Source organism: Carcharodon carcharias, chromosome 26 (assembly GCF_017639515.1).
Source record: "Carcharodon carcharias isolate sCarCar2 chromosome 26, sCarCar2.pri, whole genome shotgun sequence".
NCBI classification, from domain to species: Eukaryota; Metazoa; Chordata; class Chondrichthyes; order Lamniformes; family Lamnidae; genus Carcharodon; species Carcharodon carcharias.
Window position 1 is genome coordinate 29649358 of NC_054492.1, and position 25520 is coordinate 29674877.

A 25520-nucleotide genomic window follows, 5' to 3' on the forward strand; every position below is an offset into this window, starting at 1 on the left:
CAATCTCATAAATGCAAGTTGTTATCGCTGTCTACTTCTCTGAAGGAGGATGCTATTTTGTCTTTGCTATTTGTTCATGTTCTCCCTCCAGCTAATAGACTTCTCCCCGGAGTGCAGGTGGCCCTTTTAAGCTGCCACAAATGCCCCAGACCTGCCCCAGCAATGATTCCCTGCCCCACCATCTACTGAGATACCACCAAGAGCCTGAGGAAGAAGAACCTGAAGTGGGCCAACCACAGGAAATTCACTTGGGTCAGTGGTGGAAAGTTGGGCATGAGCAACCAGCTTCACCATGTTAACCCAGTGTGATGCCAGTGAAGATCCCAGCTGGATTTTTTAGCTCTGCCAGGGCCGAGAACAAAGACAGGCAGATGTGAAATTCTGTGTTACCAGCTGTTGTTCCAGTTCCCCAGCTCTATGTTGTCCTCGGGCCATTTTCCTGGAGGCAGGATTGGGGACCAGGGTGGGAGACGGAACAGCAGGACCACCCGTCCACAAGTAGCGGGCAGACAATTGGCAATTAAAGGCCTCTTAAAGCCTGTTAACAGAGGCCAACTGAGATTTTTCAGTCAGCCTCTAGGTTCCCCGAGGCGGAAGAGAACTTTGTAGTGACCTAAAGCCTATCTCCCAGCGGTGCTTTGAGCAGGCCTAGAGGCCCTCCCTGCCAGCCAGGGTGCAGCAGCAGCCACAAGCCATCCAGGGGGCAGGTTCTCCCTCCATGGTGCTCTCCCGGCTGCAAAGGCCATTTTTAATCTAAAATTTAAAAAATGTTGGAGAAAGGGTTCCTCCATTTTGAGGCACCATCTCCCTCAATTACTTGCAATGGTATCCTGTTGTTGCTTTCAAGCTGGAAGGCCTCTGATTGGTCCTCCAGCTTCTAGATCTTGCCCGTTGTCCTTAATTAGTCAGCCAGCTTGCTCTCTGACCTTTAATTGGTTGCTTTGGGGAAAATCTCCGTTCCCCAGACCATGCCCACAGGGAAAATCCTACCCTTGGTGTGTGACGTTTTCAATTGTGTCAAGTAGACACTAGAAGCAAGACTTCTGTATATGAAATTGTAATGAAAATATTCTTCTTAATATTCAGGTTACCCATCTAGTTATCAAGAGATCACCATTCTTTCACTATAAACCAGGAGACTATGTGTATGTCAACATTCCAGCAATAGCCAAGTATGAGTGGCATCCGTTTACAATCAGCAGTGCTCCAGAGCAGCAAGGTATGATAGAGAAATGTTGTGACTTACTTCTGCTATAAGGGCGGGTCAAGGACATTGGGATTGACTTCAGTGGAAAAGAGAAGACATCAAGTGACATTTTTAAAGTTATGAAGAGAGCTGACAAAAGTTGATCAGCAGCTTGATCGCTGAGGCAAAGGGTTCAAATATCAGGGGATGCAAAAAATAAGAATTTATAGAGCAGGAATGTATGTCAGGTGGAAATTCTTGCCCAAAGCATGATAGACTGTGAAATAATTTGCCAGGAAAGGACAATGAAGTAGACAATATGTGGGTTCAAGATGCAATGGGATGTGTTTTTGAAGAGAGAAGATTGAAGGGTCTAAAGGGGAAAAGGTAAATTGAATTGACCTGTGGAAAAGGAACACGTTCATAGGACCATATGCCTTTTCCTGTTTCTAAAAAATGCCCTGCTCCAATGTACATCTTATGCCAATTATTCTCTTATCTTCTATTCAACCCATTAAAAAATAATACTGACACATGTGTCTTTCAGGAGCTGCTCACTCGACAGTTTGCGTAAGGAATATAAGTTCTTTTATATTTAGTCTGTGTGTTGAACAGATAAAACTCCAGCATCACCAAGTTCCATAAGTTTACATTTTTTATATATATTTTACATTATATTACTTCACGTAAAAGGTTACTACACAAGATAAGAGCTCATGATGTTGGGAGAAATATATTAGCATGAATAGAGTATTGGCTAACTAACAGGAAACAGATAGTTAGGATAAATGGGACATTTTCAGGTTGGCAAACTATAACTTCTGGAGTGCCATAGGGATCAGTGCTGGGGCCTCAACTATTTACAATCTCTTTTAATGACTTGGATAAATGGACCGATAATATTGTAGTCAAATTTGTTGATGATACAAAGATAGGAAGGGAGGCAAGTTGTGAGGAGGGCAAAGAAATAAAGATAGGTAACGTGGGCAGAAAAAAATTTGGCAGATGGAGTTTAATGTGGGTAAATGTGAGATTGACCACTTTGGTGGGAAGGATAGAAAGGCAGAATATTATTTAAATGGAGAGAGACTGCAGAATGCTATGGTACAGGGGGATCTGTGTGTCTTTGTACATGAATCACCAGAAGTTAGCATACAGCTACAGCAAGTAATTAGGAATGAAATGAAATGTCAGTCTTTATTGTAAGGGGAATGAAATATAGAAGTAAGAAAGTCTTGCCACAACTGTATGGGGCTTTGGTGAAACCACACTGGAGTACTGCATACAGTTTTGGTCTCCTTACTTAAAGAGGGATATATTTGCATTGGAGGAAGTTCAAAGAAATCCTACTGGGCTGATTCCTGGGATGATGGGGTTGTCTTTTGAGGAAAGGCTGAGCAGGTTAGACCCAAACCCATTGGAGTTTAAAAGAATGAGAGGTGATCTTATTGAAACATATAAGATCCTGAGTAGGCTTTGACTGGATAGATACTGTGGGGATGTTTCCCTAGATGTTTCTCCTAGAACTAGGAGGTACAGTTTCAAAATAAGGAGCCTTCCATTTAAGACAGAGGTGAGGAGGAATTTCTTCTTTCAGGGGTTTATCAGTCTTTGGAATTTTCTGCCCCCGAAAGCAGAGCAGTCTGGGTCATTGAATATATTCAAGGCTGAGTTAGACAGATTTTCGATGTACAAGGGAATCAAGAGTCATAGGGGAAAGGCAGGAAAGTGGAGTTATGGCCACAATCGGATCAACCATTATCATCGTGAATGGCAGAGCAGGCTTGAGGAGCCAGATGGCCTACTATTTTTTATGTTCTTAGCCTTTTTCTAAAAATTATTCCATTGCTAATTTTTTCTGCCAAATTTTCTGCCTTCCTTTCATCTCATAAAGTACTTCACTCCTTGAAACCTCCAACACCATGTCAGTTGGATCATTATTCACACAAGAGATTTGGCAGCTTGTTCGGAAGTTATTCAGCCACGGGGTACATCATCGTCGCCCATTTCTAACGGATGACACTGGGTAACATTCAGGGTGGACCTTTAATCCACTTGTCCCTGCATCATCTATAGGTATTTAGTATAGTACTTAGCTATAGTACTTAGTATAGCCTATATTTGAACCTCTGCTATCATTGCAACCAAGGTCAATTAACTTAGGGCAAAAGGTAGCTTGGATCTGGCCCATAATAGTGAGCCCAGTTGTACTGCCCTTATTTGCCACCTGGATGAAATCAACCAACTCAGATTTTAAATGTTATTTTTGTACATTTATCAGCTGAATTGTTGAGGGAGCCACTCCTTAAAGCCTTAGTTTTTATACTTTTAAAATCAGTGTCAAAATAAACAATATAACTAAGCAGAGTGATCAGCCAACTGGGTCACTTAATTCCCAAATATGATGTGAACATTGAGCAGAATGGACTCAAAACCATGTGCGAAGAGTGACACCTAGTGGCTCATCTTTGTGACCATTTATTGAATCATTCCAGTTGCCAGAAAGAAGAGAGATAATATTTGTAATGTTTACACTTATTTTGATCTGCAGACACTATTTGGCTTCATGTCAGGTCCCTTGGCCAGTGGACCAACCAACTCTATGAATACTTCCGACAACCTGAGCTACTGGGCAATGAACCAAAGCGGCTGACAAAAAACCTGAGGAACATGAAGCACCAGAAGTGTGCACAGGTCTGCCCTCCTGTTTCTGTTGCTTTTTCAATGAACTTGGTCTTTGCAATAACCCCGGATTTATAGCTGAAACCTTGCTAACAGGTTTATGCTATTGTCCAAAGTTGGCAATTCCGCATCTTTTCATGATTGATGTAACCTGTTCCCATATTGAGCCTTACTTGGTCAGCTTTGTGCTGAGATTTAAACTTGGCAAACCTATCGTGACTGCTACCAATGTACCCATTAACATTGCATTGGACCCTGCTGAAACTTCCCAGGGTAATCACTCCAAATCCAGTGGAACACAAAACCTGTACCTACCAGTTATTAAAAAATTAACCTTTACCCAGATGTATTAATACGATGTCTGGAGGAAATGTCCTTATATCGTACAGGGATGACTAACTAATTCGAGCATCAACATGTCACTCTTGAGCCAACCATTTCTCTGTCTCTCTCTCTGCCTTTCCAATGTCCTTCCTACCCCAGGATATTTGAAGTGGAAAAGCTTGGGAAATTTTGGAAAACAGTCCTAGAGAAAAATTCCTGAAATTACAAATGATGCAAACCCAAGTGTCATTGCTATCCAGTAGCATTTCAATTCAGTTACATGGTTGGTATGCAAATGGCCTGTTGCATTACATTTTCTGTTCAAAAAACTTCTGCTCTAGTTTCCTTCTGCAGTGCCCAAGAGATAGCCAAAGAGAGCCACAGAGCACACTGAGTGATGTTAGGTTTGCATTTTTTACTGTTTCCCATGTGTTCCTAGGCAACAACATTTTGAGGGATTGTGATGACATTGACAAGCTGCTTGAGCTTCAGACATACTGGGGTTGCTCTTGACTTTGTGCGATAGTGTAAAATGGATGATAGTGAGTGGGCAGCCTGTTTTACATTAGCTTCAATGGAAATAAAAATTTGAGAGTGATATAACAACCCATTTTACATCAAGTCAAGATCTACCCCATGGTCTTTGCCATCATCCAAATACTCAATCTGTGCCTGGTAACATGTAATAACATCACCTGCTATTCTACATTTAGTGCATTTGTCATCTGCCATCCTTACGGTTAACTCTCATTCCTTCCTACACTACTTAGGTATGGTTCTTTTCCTGTTTTTTTGCCATCCCCAGGAGCACCTTTGTAACTTGGCTGCCTCTAATGATTCAGTAGCGACCAACAAGGAGGACATGGTAGAGCTGACATCATATAAACCCCGCCAGCACCGCCAGAATGAGCCCTTGGACATTAACGTCAAACTGGATGGTGCAGATGGCCCTCAGCTCCGAGAGGTATGAAGCAGACCTGGGTATAGAGGAATATGTCAATAGGGTTAGATGAGAGTAGGGTGTAGAGTGGGTATGGAATAACTACTAGCATGGACCTGTGATGCCAAGTGATCTGTTTCTGTGTTGTATATTCTCTGTAATAAATAACTTCAAAAGCTGAGTCATAGAATCATTGTTGGACTGTTCTTCTCTAATAACTCTGCAACGTACCAAGGTATTCTTGAAGGTGAATAATAAATATGTAAATAAATAGCCTAATGACCTAGACATGTATTTTTATTTTCTACATTACAACAGTGACTACACTTCAAAAGTATTTCATTGACTGTAAAGCACTTTGAGATGCCTAAAGGTCATGAAAAGCCCAAATAAATATGAACATATGAATTAGGAGCAGGATTAGGCCACTCGGCCCCTCGAGCCTCCTTCGCCATTCAATAAGATCATGGCTGATCTGTGTGTAACCTCAACCCCATATTCCTGCCCTGCCCTGATAACCTTTCACCCCCTTGCCAATCATGAACCTATCTTGTTTTGCCTTAAAAATATTCAAGGACCCTGCTTCTGCCACCTTTTGAAAAAGAGAGTTCCAAAGACTCACTCATGCAAGTCTTTCTTTACCAATCGGGTGCTCATTATGCTTCTGGCTCATAATAAGCATGCACTTCCTGTCCACTATATTGGAGGCATAAGGGTCTGTATCCTGCCCAAAAAGCAGGCAAGGGGTCATCTAATTTCTAAATATGTTTGTAAGAATACTTGTAATATTGAATGTGTTGGTATAAAGGAAGACACTTATCATCTTTAAATAAATATTTTAAAACTTATGATGCTGTTGGCTGCTTCAGTGAATACCCCACTTACAGCCTATCATTTGTATAAGTAATGGTTTTTGGAATTTTAGTTGATAGCATCTTTACTTATTAATCAACTAGCGGCACATTGTTAGACATCAGATCACTGAGACACTGCAGTTATTTAAGTATTTTAAGATGAAAAGGATATAAAAAGCACAGATGTTGGACATCTGGGGCTAAATCTTGAGCCCCTGCAAGGGCTAGGAATGAAGGCGGGTGGGAGCTAAAAATAGCAAGCCAGCCTGCATGCCAGTCCCCCTGCCCCATCCCAGCTCCAGTCCCATTACCCAGAGGCAGGGATGGAGGGTTGGCAGGGTTACCTGTCGGCACGTGGCTGGTAGCCGGGTTACCTAATTATCAGCCGCATTAGGCCAACTGAAAGAGGTCAATTGGGATTTTCCAGGCCTGCTGAGGCAATGGAGGTCAGTTGGCAGCAGGCTGAGGAGCCCTCTGCTTCAGGCAGGGCTGGGGGTCCTCCCTCTCTGCTGGCGTGCATCAGCAGCTGCAAGCTACCCTGTAGGAGGGCTCCCCCACCACCAGCTACCCCCCTCCCCCACCACCCCCCCACCCCGACCCCACTTCAGTGGTGGTCTCGCTGCAGAGGCCATTTCAAAAAAAATTTAATTCAAAAAATTTGGAGAGGGGCCACCTCTATTTTGAGGCACCCTCTCTCTCACTTACCTCCCCATGGGTATCCTGCTGCTGCTTTCAAGCTGGATGGCCTATGATTGGCCCTCCAGCATTGAGAGCCCAACCAATTGATGCATGGCAAGCCTGCCGTCTGGCCATTAATTGGCTACACTGGGAAAAATCACCTGTGAGTGACTGTTTCCCCCACAGTGCAGACTTCTTCCACCACTCCAGGCTTTTGAACCTGACCATCAGGTTTCAGAAGCCCACAGGGAAAATCTGGCCCCTGAAGTCAGATGGAAAATTGTGGAAATGCATCTAGGTTCAAGTCAACATGTGATGGAAGAGGACATGTCAAGGTTCAAAATGGGGCCCTTCATCAAAACCAGCACTGTTAGGCTGGAGCAACACCTCGATGGGACTGAAGAAAGTGAAGAGGGAGGGGTGGAACAGCAGCGGGGGGGTGGGGGTCAACCCTGTCAGAACAACTTGTGACAACTGTGCAGTAACTCCTGCACAGATTTAGTGGTTGGCTAAGGAAAGGGTCAGGTTAACAATGATAAACCCCTTGACCAGGGTTTCTTTATTTGCACTCTCAGGAGCCATTGGCATAGCAACATTTACTGCCCGTGACCAGTTGTCCTGTAGTAGTGAACCTTCACTTCGAATTTCTGCAGTGCCTTTGGTGGTGATGGCTCCAACCAATGGCGTTTGGTAGAGGATGCTAGGACTTTGAGCCAGCAATGATGAAGGAATGGGAATATATACCCAAGACAGTGTGGTGTGTGACTTGGAGGGGAACTTGGAGGTGATGGTAATCAGTTGAGATGGCTGCTCAATATTAGAGAATGCAGGGCTGGGAGGTATTGAAGTGAGTTTAGGTACAGTGAATCTGTACATGTTGCAGTCATGGTGCCTTCATAGTCAAGGGGTAACTGTTGAATTCAGTTAGCAGGGAGTGGAATATTTCCTCTCAGGGTTCATTTTGGGCGAAGTCAGCTGGGTAAGAGATTTAGAAATGTACCTTAGGGGCTGGAATGAGGTTGTGGGGGTTTGTGGAGAGTGGAGGGAGTGGAATCAAATCGTAACTTAGCAACCCTAACTGTGGAGGTGTCACAACATAGGCATCAGAACATTGTATGATGGGGCATATGGATTCATCTGTCCTGTAAATGGCTGCTTTTCTTGTTTTTAGTATTGTTGCAGGTTGCGAATGATGCAAATAACTAGAAAAGAAAACATTAATTAAACTAGAATGTGGAGGTGCCAGAGGCTGCAGAGATGTTTATTTGAAGATCTGTTAAATTTATCAACCCTGCAACAAAGCAACTTTATCTCCAATTGCACACTGTTCCTGCCTGGATTGACATGAGGACCTGCTTTCATGCCTGCTTATTAATTATCCTTCTTTATCTCCACTGCATTTTAAATTATATTCCTTTCTTTTTTTGTTGTTGTTGTATTAACATTGACGTGATTCCTTTCTGTATCTGTCAACCTGGATTTGCCCACAAGGTGATGCACAAGACCAACCCTGGGATGATTCAGAGAATGAAGAAAGAATTTGTATTCATATAGAATCTTTCATAGCCTCAGGATATCCAAAAGTGTTTGATAGCCATTGAAGCATTTTTTGCAATCGTACAGAGAATATGGCAGAAAATTTGTGCATAGCAATCTCCCAAAAACAGCAAAGTGATAATGATCAGATAATCTGCTTCAGTGTTGTCCACTGAGGGATAAATATTGGTCAGGACACAAGTAGAGTTTCCCTACTCTTCAAACATTTTTTAACCGTTCATGGGATGTGGGCATCACTGGCTAGGCCAGCATTTATTGCCCATCACTAATTGCCTTTGAGGAGGTGGTGGTGAGTTGCCTTCTTGAACCACTGCAGTCCATCTGGTGTAGGTACACCCACAGTGCTGTTAGGGAGTTCCAGGATTTGATCCAGCAGCAGTGAAGGAACAGCGATATAGTTCCAGGTCAGGATGGTGTTTGGCTTGATGGGGAACATGCAGTGGTGGTGTTCCCATGCATCTGCTGCCCTTGTCCTTCTAGGCGATAGAGGTTGCAGGTTTGGAAGGTGCTGTCTTAGGAGCCTTGGTGAGTTTCTGCAGTGCATCTTATAGATGGCACATACTGCTGCCACTGTGTGTCGGTGGTGGAGGGAGTGAATGTTTGTCGATGTGGTGCCAGTCAAGTGGGCTGCTTTGTCCTGGGTGGCGTCAAGCTTCTTGAGTATTGTGGAGCTGTATTCATCCAGGTAAGTGGAGAGTATTCTGTCACATTCCCCTGGCTTGTACCTCAGATGTTTTGTGGGATCTGTTATATTCACCTGAAAAAGCAGGTGGACATTTTCTTCATTTTCTTTTAATACTTTGGTTTATTAGTTGTAAAAAAATATGTAAATGGGTACAATAGCATAGTGGTTATGTTGGTGGCCTAGTAATCCAGACAAATGGTCTGAAAACATGAGTTTAAATCCCACCACAGCAGCTGCACAGATTGAGAATATCCACTCTGAGCTGGAAGACTGCTGACACCCATTGATTCAGACTTCGCCATGAATCAGCACCTTCAGGGAAGAAGGGAAGAAAATTAGGGGAGGGGCGTCGAATATACAATGACGTCAACAAACTGCATCTCATTGTTAGTTTAGTAATTAATACTCTGATTTTTTTTTAAAAGGTCTCTACAAAACTGAGTGACAATCATCGATACTGCAACATTAAGGTAAAGAAAAGGCTCCGCATTCAAAGTTGTTTAAAGTACATTTAAATTACTTCATATACAATCAATCACTTTCAGGTATTGTCACTGCTGTCATGTATATGAACACGTCATAGCTTTTGACACAGCAATATCCAACAAACAACAACGTCCAGTTCAGCTTTTTGGGTTAAAGGCATAACGTTGACCTGGAGAATTCTCCGCTCTTCTTTACTTTATGCCATGGGATCTTTAACATGCACCTGAACCATTAGAAAAGCTAGACAGAGATTTGGTTTAACATTTCACATAAAGAACAGCACCTCTGACAAAACAGCACTCCCTCAATACTGCACTATGTGTCAGCATAGGTTACATGGTCAAAGCCTGGAGTGGTTGCTGAATCCCAAACCTTTTGACTCAGAGGCAAGAGTATTGTGTACCTATGTACTAGTGGCTTTGTTTGCTGCTCATCTGTGAGGGAAAGTTTTGAGAACATTTCCTAATTCAAGGCCCTTTGAATAAGCTTGACCTTCAATACAATAATCATGGTTTCTTTGAGGCTGATTTATACTTTGTGTGAAATATGAACTTATAAAAAGTCAATTATCAGTGATATTTCTATGTGGTCAGTTGACTCATCACTTTATAGAAAGGCAGATGTGTAGATGTGGGTGAACATGAATCAGTGTTGGATATGATGTTTTTCACAACAACAGCTTATTTTTATACAGCACCTTTTATGTAATAAAACATCCCAAGGTGCTTCACAGGAGCCTGATAAAACAAAATATGACACCGAGCCTCATAAGGAGATATTAGGTCAGATGATCAACGGCTTGGTCAGAGGTTGGTTTTACGGAGTGTCTTTAAGGAGGTGGAGAGGTTTAAAAAGATTATTCCAGAATTTAGGGCCATGGCAACCAATGGTGGAGTAATTAAAATCCAGGTTGTTCAAGAGGCCAGAATTAGATGAGTGCAGATATCTTGGAGGGTTATGGGGTTGGAGGAGATTGCAGAGATGGGGAGGGGTGAGGCCATGGACGGATTTGAGAATTTTAAAATCAAGGCATTGCTTGACCGGGTGCCCATGTAGATCAGCGAGCACAGGGGTGCTAAGTGAACGAGACTTAGTGCGAGTTAAAACATGGGCAGCAGAGTTTTGGATGACCTCATGTTTGCAGAGGGTAGAATGTGGGAGACCAGCCAGCAGTGCATTGGAATAAAAACAGAAAATGCTGGAAAAGCTCAGCGGGTCTGTGGAGAGAAAAACAGTTAACGTTTTGAGTCCAAATGACTATTCTTCAGAAGAAGTGTTCTAAAGAAGAGTCATACGGACTCGAAACGTTAACTCCGTTTCTCTCTCCACAGAAGCTGCCAGGCCTGCTGAGATTTTCCAGCATTTTCTGTTTTTATTTCAGATTTCCAGCTTCCGCAGTATTTTGCTTTTATTTTAGTGTATTGAACTAGTCAAATCTTGAGGTAACAAAGGCGTGGCTGTTTAAATCAAAGAACCTGCTGACTCAGTGTCATGAAGAAGGAACTGTTTCCTCCCACAGTTACAGACCCTAAGCTGTAACTCAACAGCCCCAGGAAAGGAGGGGAATATGAGAAATTCTGAGAAGTTAAAATTTTGAAAAAAGCACAGAAGCACCTCATTCCTGTCTTTCTGCAACCTCATAAAATTTCCGTGGACCAACTTCTTGTTAAAAGGTGAAAGAATGTGGCAGAGCTTTGAAATGTTTTTGAAATTAGAACTTACAGGCATTAGAGACCTGAAATGTCACATTGATTTCAGACAAATTGTTTGACTATATCTCGTTTCCCATCGAAAGGAATAATGCAGTTTTTGTATTTTTTTTATCATTTATAAGTATGTCCACTAATGAATTGTGCTCCTCGCCAGTGCTACATTGATGGCCCATATGGGACACCAACCAGGACAATCTTCACCTCAGAGCACGCAGTGTTGATTGGAGCTGGCATCGGTATCACCCCATTTGCTTCCATTTTGCAAAGCATCATGTACAGGTGAGCTTAGACCTCGAGTGACAATATGAAGGACAAATGTGACAATCTGTTCCATTTCTGTGCACATCACAAGGTGAGACATATCTGGGCTGTGCAATGGAAATCTTCCATCACAGCAATCCAGTGCTAATATCAAGCAGTCCCAGGCCAGCTAAAGAACAGAAGGAATAACTTGCATTTATATAGCGCCTTCTAAAACCACGGGATGTCCAGAAGTGCTTTAGATCCACTGAAGCACTTCTGGAGTGAAGTCACTGTTGTAATGTCAGAAATGCAAGAGTCAACTTGCGCACAGGAACTTCCTACAAAGAACCATGAGGTAATGATCAGACAATCAGTTTTTATTGATGTTTATTGAGGGATGAATATTGGCTGGGACACCATGGAGAAAGCTGCCTTGGCCTTCTTTGAAACAGTACGGGCCATAGGATCTTTTACTTCCCCCTTAAAGGCCAGGCAAGGGCCTCAGTTTAACAGCTCGTCTAAAAGTCAGCAGTTAAAATTAAAGTTACAGTTAGAAGCAGAGCATGGCTCCCTGAATTCTGTTCCAACAATACACTTCACCTTCAACCTGCGAAGAGCACATCATACTACACCAGTGTGACAATTTATCATTTCCCATACCAGTGACCTATAGGGACCCAGACAGAATGGATTGAAAAGACCCACTTCCCTTAGCAGAGAAGTCAATAACCAGGAGCCATAAAGCAATTGACAGAAACATTAGAGGTGAGCCGAGAAGAAATAGTTTCAACCAGAGGATGGCGGGGGTTTGGAACTCACTTTGTGAAAGGGTGGAAGAGGTAGAAACTCTTGTTACATTTAAAAAAAACGCTTGAATATGAACTTCAAGTGCCATAAGCTGCAAGGTTACGGACCAAGAGCTGGAAAGTGGGATTTAGGTTGGATAGCTCTTTTTCCAACTGGCACCAACATGATGGGCTGAATGGCCTCCTTCTATTGCCATAAATTTTCCATGTCTCTTTAGTCTCTTCCAGTAAAGATTTCCAATTTAGTGTCAAGCTGGGGGCAATTTGTGGTGTGCCCAGGAAGACTGCCCAAGTAGAGTATAATTACCACAGGAGTGTGATCATTCACAATGTGAATATTCAATTCAATAGTTTTCATGTACTGGCAGTTTAATATCTGGCTTTCTGTCATTTATCTTGAACTTGGTGTGTTACCCAGTAAGAGTTAAAGAGTCACATCTAGGCCAGACGAGGTAAGGACAGCAGATTTCCTTCCCTAAAGGACATTAGTGAACCAGGTGGGTTTGTAAGACAATCAGCAATGGTTTAATTCCAGATTTTCTTATTGAATTCAAATTTCAACATCTGCTGTGGTGGGATATGAACCCAGGTCTCCAGAGCAATTCCCTGGGTCTCTGAAATACTAGTCCAGTGACAATACCACTATACCACCACCTCCCCTAAGTGCTATGTATAGCGGGGCGCTGATCTGATACTGCCTGTATTCCACCATTGCCCAAGACAAATTTCGAGCCCAAATTGTTTGAAAAAGTAGATTCCATTATATGGGTGAACTTCACACATTAGCAGTCCTAACACAGAACATTACATGATGGGATTACTCATTGAGGTACTGAGGGCAGCACTGGCAATGATTTCAATACATTGGTGGACTTGAAAGTCATGAGAATTGAGCATACTATCCTCCAGTGCCCAAACGCCTTGTCTGCTTTCTATTCACATGGAGTTCTGCTTTCAGAGCATCCATCTTTATAAATAGAGACATAGAGTGTAAAGCAAGGAAGCTATCGTGATCCTTTGTGAAACATTGGTTTGGCCTCAAATAGAGTATTGTGTTGTGTTCTGGGCAATGCATTTCTGGAAGGATGTGAAAGCTTTAGTGAAAGTGTAGAACAGTTTACAAGAATAGTTCCAGGATTGATGGACTTCAATTACAAGGATGTATTGGAGAAGGTGGAGTTATTCTCCTAAGATAAGGCTGAGCGGAGATTTGATAGAGGCGTTCGAAATCATGAGGGATGTAGGCGGAATAGGAAGGGAGAAACTGGTTTTATTGGCAGAAAGATCGAGAACCAGAGGACACTGATTTAAGGTGCAAGGCAAAAGAACTAAAAGTGACATGAGGACAATGTATTTAAGCAGTGGAGACATGGTGAGGATCTGGAATGTACGACCTGAGAATTTGGTGGAGGCAGATTCAACTGCGGCTTTCAAAAGTATATCGGTTAAACACCTGAGGAGAAAAAGATAGTAGAACTATGGGCAAAGGGTGAGGGCTGGGATTAGCTGATTTGCTCTTGCACAGAGCTGGCATGGACAGGATGGGCCAAATGGCCACCTCCTGTAACCATTCAATGATTCATTGGGTCATAAGGTTTATCCCATGGAAAGTAATTTTGGAGTGTTTCTTTTCTTAATTGTCACCTTTAAGACCACGAATGTATCTAGTTATAAAAATAACAAACTTAAAATACTTTAATAACTTATAAAATAATTTTCACTGTGGTAATTTTGTGCCTCTTAATTATCATAGGTATCGCATGAGAAAGCAGAATTGCCCTAATTGTAGTTATTCCTGGTGTGAAAATGTCAAGGATAACGAGATGAGTTTGAGAAAGGTAAATGGACATGTGAGAGGCCAAAGTCAAGTCTGGCCAACCCTCCAGGGATACCTGAAGTCTCCAGAAATTAAACATTAATCACCAGCCATGAGCAACGCATGGAAAAAAAATCATGGGAGCACTAAAAATGTGTTTTTCATTTTCTTTGAATACTTGTATTTATGAGTTGGGAACATACTTAGAGCTGGGGGAGGTCAAGTGATAAAACCTCCAAGAATATGTCCAAGCAGAGTTGGCAATTTATGCAACCGACGGAAGAGACCCCAGGACCGAGGTAAGTCATGGCGAGTGAGGAGATGGGATGTTGGAAGGCAGCAGGAAGGGAGGAAGTCTGGGGACAGGGGAGGTCCAAGCTTTACCTGTGGGATCAGGATGTGTTCTCTTGCCAGGCCTGTCCTGGCCCTTGATGCATTTAACATCAGCTTTACCTTAGACAGTCAGCATCACGTGCGATTCACATGGCCCAGGGTTAAAATCGTATCAGAATCTGAATTAAGCCATCAGACCCTGATGTATGAATTTTTATGAAGCAGTTGTCACCTCTGGTGATTAGCTCACAACATCCTGAGAGTTAAACTAGCAGCCAATTGGAATATGGCACAAAGAGGTATGTAAATTTTCTCCCCCTATTTTAACCTCCCTTACACCCTATTCTCATTGAGGGTGGGGTGTTAAAACTGGGGCTACAACAGCCTTGATTTACTTATTTATAGCATTAATTATGCATTCCAAATGAAAAAGCCACCTTTCTCTGAGTTGCAGCTATAGGCTTACTCAATGGGAGTTTGGATAACCATTTTTCCATTGCAAGATACTCATTGTTTAAACTTTTTGAAGCATAGAAGGCAATAATGGCATCAACAGTCTATTCCAATACACGATTGCCAGAGTAATACTGTTACCTATTAAGGCTGCACTTGCCACTGTTTGTGTGAGGTACGAGCGGGCTGCATGAAATCATTAGTCGGATTAGCATCAGATTCTGGATGATTTGGGTACCTTGGCTCTGGTCTCTGAGGCCTAAAACTGAATACCTCTCAACACCTTGACCATCGCTGTGAGAATGGTTCATGCTGCACAGTTAGGCAGTACCATTCAAAGGGTGTTTTACCTTGAGTACAGAGGATAATTAATTAATGTTGTGAAATATTAACTGACATTGATATTCCCTGATAATCAACTGGCTTATGTGGAAATTATTGGACAGCAGAAAATGATTAGGAGATGGTGACTTAAGTGAAGAGTTCAGGTGGTATCAGAAACCATGATGCAGCTTTAATAGGTAACAGTATTACTCTGGCAATCCTGTATTGGAATAGACTGTTGATGCCATTATTGCCTTCTATGCTTCAAAAAGTTTAAACAATGAGTATCTTGCAATGGAAAAATGCTTATCCAAACTCCCATTGAGTAAGCCTATAGCTGCAACTCAGAGAAAGGTGGCTTTTTCATTTGGAATGCATAATTAATGCTATAAATAAGTAAATCAAGGCTGTTGTAGCCCCAATTTTAACACCCCACCCTCAATGAGAATAGGGTGTAAGGGAGGTTAAAATAGGGGGAGAATCCATGGTGCTAACAGGATCCAAGCCGGTTGATAAAGCTGAGACCAAGACACAGGGGTTTTCTTTATTAAGAGAATTTATTGACATGTTCAGTCTCATAGCTCTCCCCCCACTCAACCCAGTGTCCCAGCTATGCCCTATATTTATACGTGCTCAAAAGCAATTAATACCCATCACCTGTTTCTCTTAAGATTAACAATGTAATTAACGAACCTTAACAGTGTAATTGATAAGACATTGACACATGAGATAAATGGTTATAGTTCATTTTTAAAATAAAAAGTCAGTTCTCTTCCCACCTTCCTTGAAGTTCTAGAGGTTAGTCGCATTCTGGTCTCTCACCAAAAGAGCATCATATTTGAGTGCTTGGCAGGCCATTCAACTATGGAAAGGATGCTATTGCAAAGCTTGATTGTGTTGTCATCTGCCCCTACTCTTTTTACAGTGTCTGCGCTGTTTCAGCACGATCCTTTCATTAAGCAGATGGATGAGTACCCATTACAGTGTGTAGTTATTCATCCAAGCTTTAAAGCATCATGCTGAAACAGCTCAACCACTGGAAATTTAAGCTCCATGCATTCTAATGTAATCAGGTTGCTGGTAAAATTATAGAAAAGCATGAGAAAATTAAATTTACCTCTCAGTGAAGTGTTTCGTTTCTCCATTTCTGAACCTTTTGTGCGTTTTTTAAAATTTAAAATTAGCCACTGTTTTTGGTCATATCTGTTGGATATATTACATGATTGGAGTGTAAATCCAAGTGGATTAAAAATTATATATAAAAAACAAAAAGAGCAAAGCTAGAGGCCATCAATATGAGATAGCAAGAAATCAAATCAGGAATTCAGAGGAAACCTAGAGAGTGGTGAGAATGTGGGAGTCACTACCCCAGGGAGCACTTGCGGCAATAACGTAGATGCAATCAAGTGTAAGCTATTGATGGAGAAGGGAATAGAGGGTTAGGCTGAAGGAGTTAGATGAAGAAGGAGGAGAGAATAAACACCTGCATGGACTTTTGGGTCAAATTGCCTGTTTCTGTTCTAAAACCAAAACAATATGTCTGCTTTTAGATGTGATTTCATAATTGGGCAGCACTTGTTGAACAATCCTGAATGTGCTAATGGCTAAACAAAAAAACATTTTAAGACAATCAGTCGAGCTTATAATGTATGTGCGCTAGAAGCGACATACATTCATACACAGGGACCCATTCTCTGTTAGCAAAAGGAAAATGGTTGAGCCTTGTTCTTGTTTGACTTACCCAGTAGCTTGAGGAGCTTATAGTTCCCCATTGCTTTCTCCATGGCAACATGTCAGCCAATTAGAGTCGACTTGTCAACCAATAAGTGCCCTTTTCTCCTGTGGTATAAATTGTTGTGATTGTTTGAAATTTAGCATTCTTGCACTTGACCTGATGAGTACAAGATGAAAAGCTTTGGCAACATGTCTCCCTTTGCAGCAACATTCAAGTTCTGTACTACCAATTTGTTCCAGTTAAACCTTTCGCAAAGCTACAATTGTCAGGACATGAAACATGCTCAATGTTTGCTGGATGGGAATTAATGGTAAAATGTTCAGTCACTTTCATTAACAAACTATCTAGTAGAGTTATTCATTTCTCCTGTGTATAGTTATTTTTCTCTTTTCTGTCAACACTGATTGAATGCAATTTGTGCCCAGCTACTAGTTGGCAATTGAGAGCAACATGTAGTGACTGACTTTTCAATTATTCTTCCCTCTTTGGAATCAGTGAGAGATAAAATTCAATCCAATTTCACCCATTTTTGGCTGTAAGATGAGTGTGAAACTTGGCAAAATCAAATCAGGATTTCCTGTATCCAATTTTATATCTGACGTTCACCAGTTGCCATTTTGGATTTGGGTGTTTGATTGAATTGAGCATTGAGCTTGAATATGGTAATTAGGGGCACAATGTTTCTTTCAGGACCCTGAGACCAAAATTGGACAAAGCATGTGCTCCTCTGAGTCATTCTGAGTAAAAGACAGCCTAAACAACAGTCCTTCAAGGGACCACTAGGGGTGGTTGAAGGAGAGTTCCATTTTTTGGCCTCCAGTTGCTTTGATGTGAATCCAAGTGTAGTGGGTGTGCTATTCCTGGCTCCACAGACACCTTGTGGACCATTTCCAGCTTGTGCTCCCTCCCCTTCCATTTATAGATCACTTTTTAAGAACGTACATCAGGGGTTTTCACCTGAGTTTACCTGCAGCTGATTAGTGGAACTATCAGAGAAATAGAATTAGCAACTAAGATACTGAGAACTTATTTCCCCTTGCTGGGGAGCCTAGAACACTGGGGCACATCCTCAGGATAAGGAGTTGATTTATTAGGACTGAGATCAGGAGAAATTTCTTCGCTCAGAAGGTTGTGAATCTTTGGAATTTTCTACTCCAGAGGGTTGTGGATACCCCATCATTGAATATTTTAAGGTTGAGATGGACAGATATTCAATCTCTCAGAGAATCAGTGGATATGGGGGAGCAAGCAGGAAAGTGGAGTTGGGGGAAACCAACCATGATTGTACTGAATGGAGAAGCAGACGCAAGGGATCAAATGGTCTACTCCAGCTCCTATTTCTCACGTTCTTATGGTCCTTTGCCCGGTCTGGCAGATTTTTGAGATCAGTTTGACTCTGTCTTGTTGGGAGTTACATTTATCACCCCAAAATTCGTCAGAGTTTGCGTGTTGTAATTAGTTGTTTTGTAAGAGATTAAAAATGCTGATTTGTGATTACAGGTTGACTTTATCTGGATCAACAGGGACCAGAAGTCATTTGAGTGGTTTGTTAGCCTCCTAACTAAACTCGAGATGGACCAGGCAGACGAAGAGCCTCAAGGTAGGTGTCAACAGTAGATTCATCCTCTTATTCTATTTCAATGTCAAATCACAGGTGGCAGCAGTAAATTGGCATTTCCTCTTTTTAGTTATGACAAAATGTGATCCTAGATCACAGGTAAGAACTAAATCTGAGAATATATATGTTTCTACCTGAGTCACCAATAAAGAGATAAGAAAAGACTTGCATTTATGTAGCACCTTTCGTGACTCCAGAATGTTGCAGTCAATGAAGTACTTTTGAAGTAATGTTGTAATGTAAGAAATGTGACAATCATTTAAGCACAAACAACAATGTGATAATAATCGAATAATCTGTTTTAGGGATGTTGAGGGATAAATTGTGGTCGGGACACTGGGGAATACATCCCTGTTTTCCTCCAATATTGTGCATTGGATTTTTTACATTCACCTAAGAGGGCAGACAGAGCCTAGGTTTAACACTAATGCACAGGTCAGTGATGGCCGCCAGGATTTAATTGAAGTGTAAATAAACATGGATATGAGAAATGTCCCTATTATTCTCACTTAGACAGTGAAATACACCTGGCAGTACAACTATAGATTTTATCCTTCCAGAGCTGGGCTGTGTTTGATACAAAATATGGAAAAGTACTCTGTGCTCTTGCAGGTGTTAGCTTTGGCTCAGTGGTAGAGCTCTTAACCTCTGAGTTAGAGCAAGGGACTTCAAACTCCTTTCTAGATACTTGAGCACACAATCTAGGCTGAGAGTTTAGTGTAGTACTGAAGGAGTGTAAGGCTGTTACAGGTGCTGAAAGTTGGAAGATGTGTTAAGCCAAGGCCACATCTGTCCTCTCAGGTAGACATAAAAAATCCCAAGATACTATTTGAAAAACCTCCTCTGGTGTCCTGGCCAATATTTATCTCTCACTGAACACCAGAAAACAGATCATGTGCTCAGTTATCTCACTGCTGTTTGTGGGAGCTTGCTGTACCCAAGTTGGCTGCTCTGCTTTGCTAGTTTAGAACAGTGATTGCACTTCAAAAAATGCATAAATTACTTTGAAATATTTTGAACATCCTGATGGCATGAAAGGTTGTATGAGTATGCAAGTTCTTTCTATATGAACGTGCCACATATTAATAAGAACAAAGATTATTAAGTGTTATGAGGAAAGTTTTCAAAAAAAAGTGGATATTCATTTATTTATTTAATTTTTTGTATTCAGGATATGGATGGCATTGGAAAGGCTGAATTGACTGCCGATCCCCTATTGCCTTGGGAAAATCTTCCAATGAAATGATATTCATGAATCTGTCAAAGTTGATGTGACTGTGATTAAAACTGATGATGTGTGTAAGAAATGGAAAATACTTTATTACCTGTCACATGCCTTACTTTGATCAGTGCAAAATTTCATCACACAAAAAAATTATTAGTGGATTATTTGATGCTACTCTTAACATTCAAAATGAAACTCCAGAATTGATGGTTGGTCATTTCTGATAAATGGATTCCAAACAGGATGGTGAAGCATGAAACTAGATGATAATAGGTTTACAGCATTACATATGTCTGCCTCCTGGTGTCTCAGCAGTCTCTCCTTATAAGTGCTCTGAGTACTTAATTAAACAATGTCCTTCACCTCTGTATCTTAACAGTTCCTTCCTCTCAATAAATAGGTAGATTCTTGGAGATGCACATGTACATGACCTCTGCTCTCAGTAAAAATGACATGAAAGCTTTAGGTCTACAGATGGCTCTAGACCTGTTGGCAAAGAAGGAGAATCGTGATTCCATTACAGGCCTGCGAACCAGAACACAACCAGGGCGGCCGGATTGGAGCAAGGTAACTGTTTTCACCTACAGAGGGAAGAGAAGTGGTCTTCACTGCAAGACGATTTGAATGCAGGCGTAAAGATGTCTTGCTTCAACTGTTTAGAACCTTGGCTAGATCATATCTGGAATATTGTGTACAGTTTTGGTCTCCTTACCTAAGGAAGGAACTACTTGCCATAAAGGGAGTGCAGCAGAGGTTCAGCAGACTAATTCCTAAGATGACGGGACTGTCTTATGAGGAGAGATTGAGGAGAATGTGCCTGTATACTCTACAATTTAGAAGAATAAGAGGTGGTCTCATTGAAACTTACAAAATTCTTAAAGGGGTAAATGCAGGAAGGATGTTTCCCCTGGCTGGGGGTCTAGAACCAGGAGACACAGTCTCAGAATAATGGGCAAGCCATTTAGGACTGAGACGAAGAGGAATTTTTTCACTTAGATGGTGGAGAATCTTTGGAACTCTTTACCCCAGAGGACTCTGGAAGCTCAATCATTGAGCATGTTCAAGACAGAGATCGATAGATCTCTAGATAGTAATGACATTAAGGATTATTGGGATAAAGCGGGAAAATTGCGTTAAGATAGATGATCAGCCATGATCTAATAGAATGGCTGAGCAGGCTCAAGGGGCTGAATGGCCTAATCCTGCTCTTATGTTCCTAAGTAAATGGAACTACAGGATTGTTTCCCTTTAGGGCAGTAAGATGTACAGGTCCTGGGTTTGTAATGAGTTCACTGATCTCAGCTGCAGCAAGGTATGGGGTGCTACAATTGACTTTACTGCCCCTACACTGGGGAAGTGCCAAGGAAAAAAACAGCTGGAGGTGGGGTGACCCAGAAGGAATGGGCTCATGGAGATCAGTTCATCTCCTGCAAGTATAGGAGATGCAACATCTCGGAGAGATCTATCCAGGACTCTAAAAAACTTCTTCCATGTGAAATCACAATTTGTATTTTTATAATCTAGTATGCTATAATCATTGTTCACAGTGCATTCTCTTTTCACTGGGGAGACCACACACAAATTCCTCCAGTCTGCCAATGTGACCCTGATCTCCATGCTGCTTGCCACTTTAATTTCCTGCCCTGCTCTCACCTCTCCTCCTTTGTCTTTCTGCAAGGGCAGTGCTATAACAATGTGAGTTGGGTCTAATGGCATCCAGGGGAAGGAGAGCTGGGAAGATTCTTGGGGTGCAGACCTTGCTTCAGAACATAGCTCAAGCACAGAAGACTGCGCCCTTTGAGTTGGCTTGTTTTCCTCATCTCTTTGCAGCCCACTAAACCACCTATAGACTTTCAAACCACTTCTTCATCTTTTCTTTTTTCCCCTCTCACTACCTTAACGATTATAACATTCTTTGTTTCTCAAATTGTTTTAATGTTTACCTGATGGAGAGATCATTTCACGTGTGTAATGATATCTTGTTTTCCTGTTAATCACCTTACCACCCTCTCCACTCATTTCCCTTTGTGAGTTTTCCCCCCTCCTCCTTTCCATTTGATTGATTCTGTTCTATGTTCCCTCAGTGATGGCTGTACAGTGATGATGTTATTTGATTGTGATCCAGAAGCCCAGAATTATGCTCTGAACATGAGTTCAAATCTCACCAAAGCAGCTGGGGAAATTTACATTTAAATAATTAATAAATCAGGAATAAAATGTTGGTCTCATTCATAATGATCATGAAACTACCAGATTGTGGTAAAAACCCATCTTGTTCGCTAATGCCCTTCAAGAGGAGAAACCTACCATCCTTAGCCATTCTGGCCTACATGTAACGGCAATGTGGTTGACTCTTAACTGCCCTTTGAAATGGTGAAACAAGCCTCTTAAACTGTTACAGAAAAAAGCACTGTTGGTGTACCTACAGCACATGCACTGCGGCAGCTCATGAAGGCGGTTCACCATGACTTTCTCAAGCACAGTAAGATCTGGACATTAAATGCTGGCTTTTGGCTTTTGGCCTTGCCAATGATGCTCACATCCTAAGAATGAATGAAAAATGCAAAAGAGAACAAGAAGGCCCATACAAAATTTGATGAGTGAAATTGAGCTTCAGAGTCCCTGATAGGGTGGATCAGCTTGGTCCCAATTCTAACTTGGTTCCAATTCTGCAATCCTTTGATTTGATGTTAGCCTAGGCTAATGGTTTTGTCCTACCTATTCAGTTGCAGTAATGGTAATGACAGTACAGCCCACAAGGCCACATGTTCAAGTCACTTTGAGCTTCCTACCCCCAATCATACAGTGGAATCATTTCTATAGATAGATGAGGCTACCAAAGTTCTCAACTTTGTACCTGTTTTCACAGCAGATAGATCCAGAAATCAGCAATAATGCCTAAACAATTGTATGGCTGAAAGAGCAGCACAGGTACATTTGCTCTAAATATATATTTAGAATGTTTCCATTCTGCTGTTGACTATTCCCCAAGAGCTGGCCTAGTCAACAACAACAACTTGCATTTCCATCAATAGAGTAAAACGCTTCACAAGCAGCATCATCAAACAGAAACTGACACCAAGGCACATAAGATGATATGAGGAAAAATAAGCAAAGCTTGGTCAAAGAAGTAGCTTTTAAAGAGCGCCTTAAAGGAGGAGAGGGAGATGTTCAGACCAACAATGTCAACATTGCAGTCTGGGTGACCAGTGGTCCCCGCAACAACCTTGACAGGTGTTTACTTGCCAGTTCCTGCAGAGGTGTGCTCCATCTCAGTTGCATCATAGTTCTGCCTGCAAAGATAGGGCTGCCTCAGAAGACAAGATGTGATAGGATTGGGATAAACTGGCTATCTAACTCACCTTAAATCACTGTGGTGGGCTGTTTCTTTTCAGCTGCCTTTCAATGTTGAATGTTGGTGTCGGGGAGTTTGGGCATGTGGGATAATTGGAGCACAGGCTTGCATGTTGTACCCTGTTACAGGCACGGCTTAGAACCCTTAACCCTTTGTTACAATAGAACAATATCAAGGAGCTAGAAGAAAGGAAGGAACAAGAAGAGACTACTAATTTAATTACACAAACTAGTAATTGTTACTTGAGGAATATAATGTGTACGCCAGCCTTTTTGTATTCCAAAAGCAAAATGTTGAATGGACACATTAAAAATAATTTATAGCACAGACACTTTACACAGCATCTTAAATTACATAACAACTGTAAAAAGAGCTTTTAGATTATGACAGAGTGACACATTGATTGCTCTCTTGTTGGAGCTGTAAATCATTGATTTTTATTCTTCCTATCTTTCCTCTATACTATCGATTTCAGTCAGTAATTATGTGGGTGTGAAATGTGTATCAAAGCCTAGACAGCAATTTAATCTAATGATACATGTTTTACAGTAACAATCACTAATGCATTGCGAGAAAGAAGTTGCATTAAGAGGTATTTTAATAATATGTTGTAAAACCCGCAGTCGCTCAACACAAGCAGCAGTAACCTTGCCTTATTAACCTCCCGCAGGGGAGTTAGTGGCATTTGTCTGAGTGGTTTATTTGTACTAATTCACATTTGGAGGTTTCCTGCATCACTAGTGAAACAATTGATGGCTAAACTCACTTCCTATGGGACTGAGGAAGAGCTGATTAGATTTTCAGTCCATTTGGGTCAGAGAAATCAAAAAATCTTAACTTCAAACAAGAGTCATTAATGAACTGAGCCTTGCCCAATGCACTGCACAGTCAAGCTAGAGTTGTATTTAAATTCAGGACTGGGTGCAGAGTAGATCGAATAGTCAGCTCAAATTGAATCTTTGCTGCTCCATTCTTTCCTCTCAGCTTTGACCTGGATTTATACACCACATTGCACAGAATTTACAGCTCAGAAACAGGCTATTTGGCCCAGCTGGTCTATGCCAGTGTTTATGCTCCACATGTGCCAGCTGGACGTCTTTCATCTCAATCCCTTCCCTATTCTATTCCTTTCTCCACTATGTACTTCCCCAGCTTCCATTTAAATGACATTTGTGATATTAATGTTGTTATGTCCCTACAATCTGAGCTGCTCAAACATCAGAAAGGTCCATCTCAAGTTCCTTACTCTATTTCCCCTATCTTAACTCTTTCCATCTGTTCTGAGCCCCACAGGACCAGAGCCACTGATTGACAGTTACTGAAAATTCAAGTCCTGTTTCTGTTTGGAATTCTTACAGATCTTTTAGGGATTGGATTCCATGTTGTCCCCATTTACAATGAGGCCCATTGATGAATAGATACTGAATCAAATCAAATACCATTTTTATTACTTGGGATTCCAGGATGTTTGTCAATGTTTTGAGAAACTGCATTCCAAGGACTTGTAAACCGGTGCTTTTGCCCCATGACCTGCACTCCACTGCTGTGCTGTCATCTGTTCCTTGGTTCCTGATGTCCTGTCATGGCAACCATTCATATGTAAAGAGGAGACATAGCAGTAAATGAAGGGGGAACAGATGCTGCAAGCACATGTTAATTTTTTAAGTGTGCTTTGCGGCCATTTTTATGAGGCTGAATGCTAATGGAGCCCCTGTACTAAAAATGCTGCTTCCTAGCACTGTTTATTGGGAAGTTGTTTGAGTTTTTTTCAGGAGATGATACTCTGAAATAGCACCTCATTTATGCACTTGCATCCTGAGCTCTCCCCCTCACTTTTTGTTATTCGTTCATGAGATGTGGAGGTCACTGGCTTGGCCAGCATTTATTGCCCATTTAGCAAGGCTAAATGGAATATGTTTTAATGCAAGGAGCCTGAGGAATAAGACGGACGAGCTGAGGGCACAGAGATAAAAACAAAAAAACTGCGGATGCTGGAAATCCAAAACAAAAACAAAAACAGAATTACCTGGAAAAACTCAGCAGGTCTGGCAGCGTCGGCAGAGAAGAAAAGAGTTGACGTTTCGTGTCCTCATGACCCTTCGACGGACTTGAGTTCGAGTCCAAGAAAGAGTTGAAATATAAGCTGGTTTAACGTGTGTGTGTGGGGGGCGGAGAGAGAGAGAGAGAGAAAAGTGGAGTGGGGGTGCACCCCCACTCCACTTTTCTCTCTCTCTCTCTCTCCACCCCCCACACACACACGTTAAACCAGCTTATATTTCAACTCTTTCTTGGACTCGAACTCAAGTCCGTCGAAGGGTCATGAGGACACGAAACGTCAACTCTTTTCTTCTCCGCCGACGCTGCCAGACCTGCTGAGTTTTTCCAGGTAATTCTGTTTTTGTTTTTGAGCTGAGGGCACAGATGGGCATGTGGGAGTATGATGTCATAGCCATGACCGAGACTTGGCTAAAAGGGTAGGATTGGCAGCTCAACATTCCTGGCTATAGG

At 41.7% G+C, this 25520-nt stretch overlaps 1 protein-coding gene across 1 annotated transcript in view; it reads left to right on the forward strand.

Moving 5' to 3' along the window:
• The window catches only part of nox5 (NADPH oxidase, EF-hand calcium binding domain 5), a 46980-nt gene that overhangs the window by 15135 nt on the left and 6325 nt on the right, over positions 1-25520 (forward strand). The window contains exons 8-15 of the mRNA XM_041174902.1: positions 1087-1219; positions 3738-3880; positions 5001-5156; positions 9332-9376; positions 11259-11383; positions 13907-13991; positions 18315-18414; positions 20058-20224. Coding sequence (XP_041030836.1) covers positions 1087-1219; positions 3738-3880; positions 5001-5156; positions 9332-9376; positions 11259-11383; positions 13907-13991; positions 18315-18414; positions 20058-20224 — 954 coding nt within the window. The remainder of the gene's footprint in view (positions 1-1086; positions 1220-3737; positions 3881-5000; positions 5157-9331; positions 9377-11258; positions 11384-13906; positions 13992-18314; positions 18415-20057; positions 20225-25520) is intronic.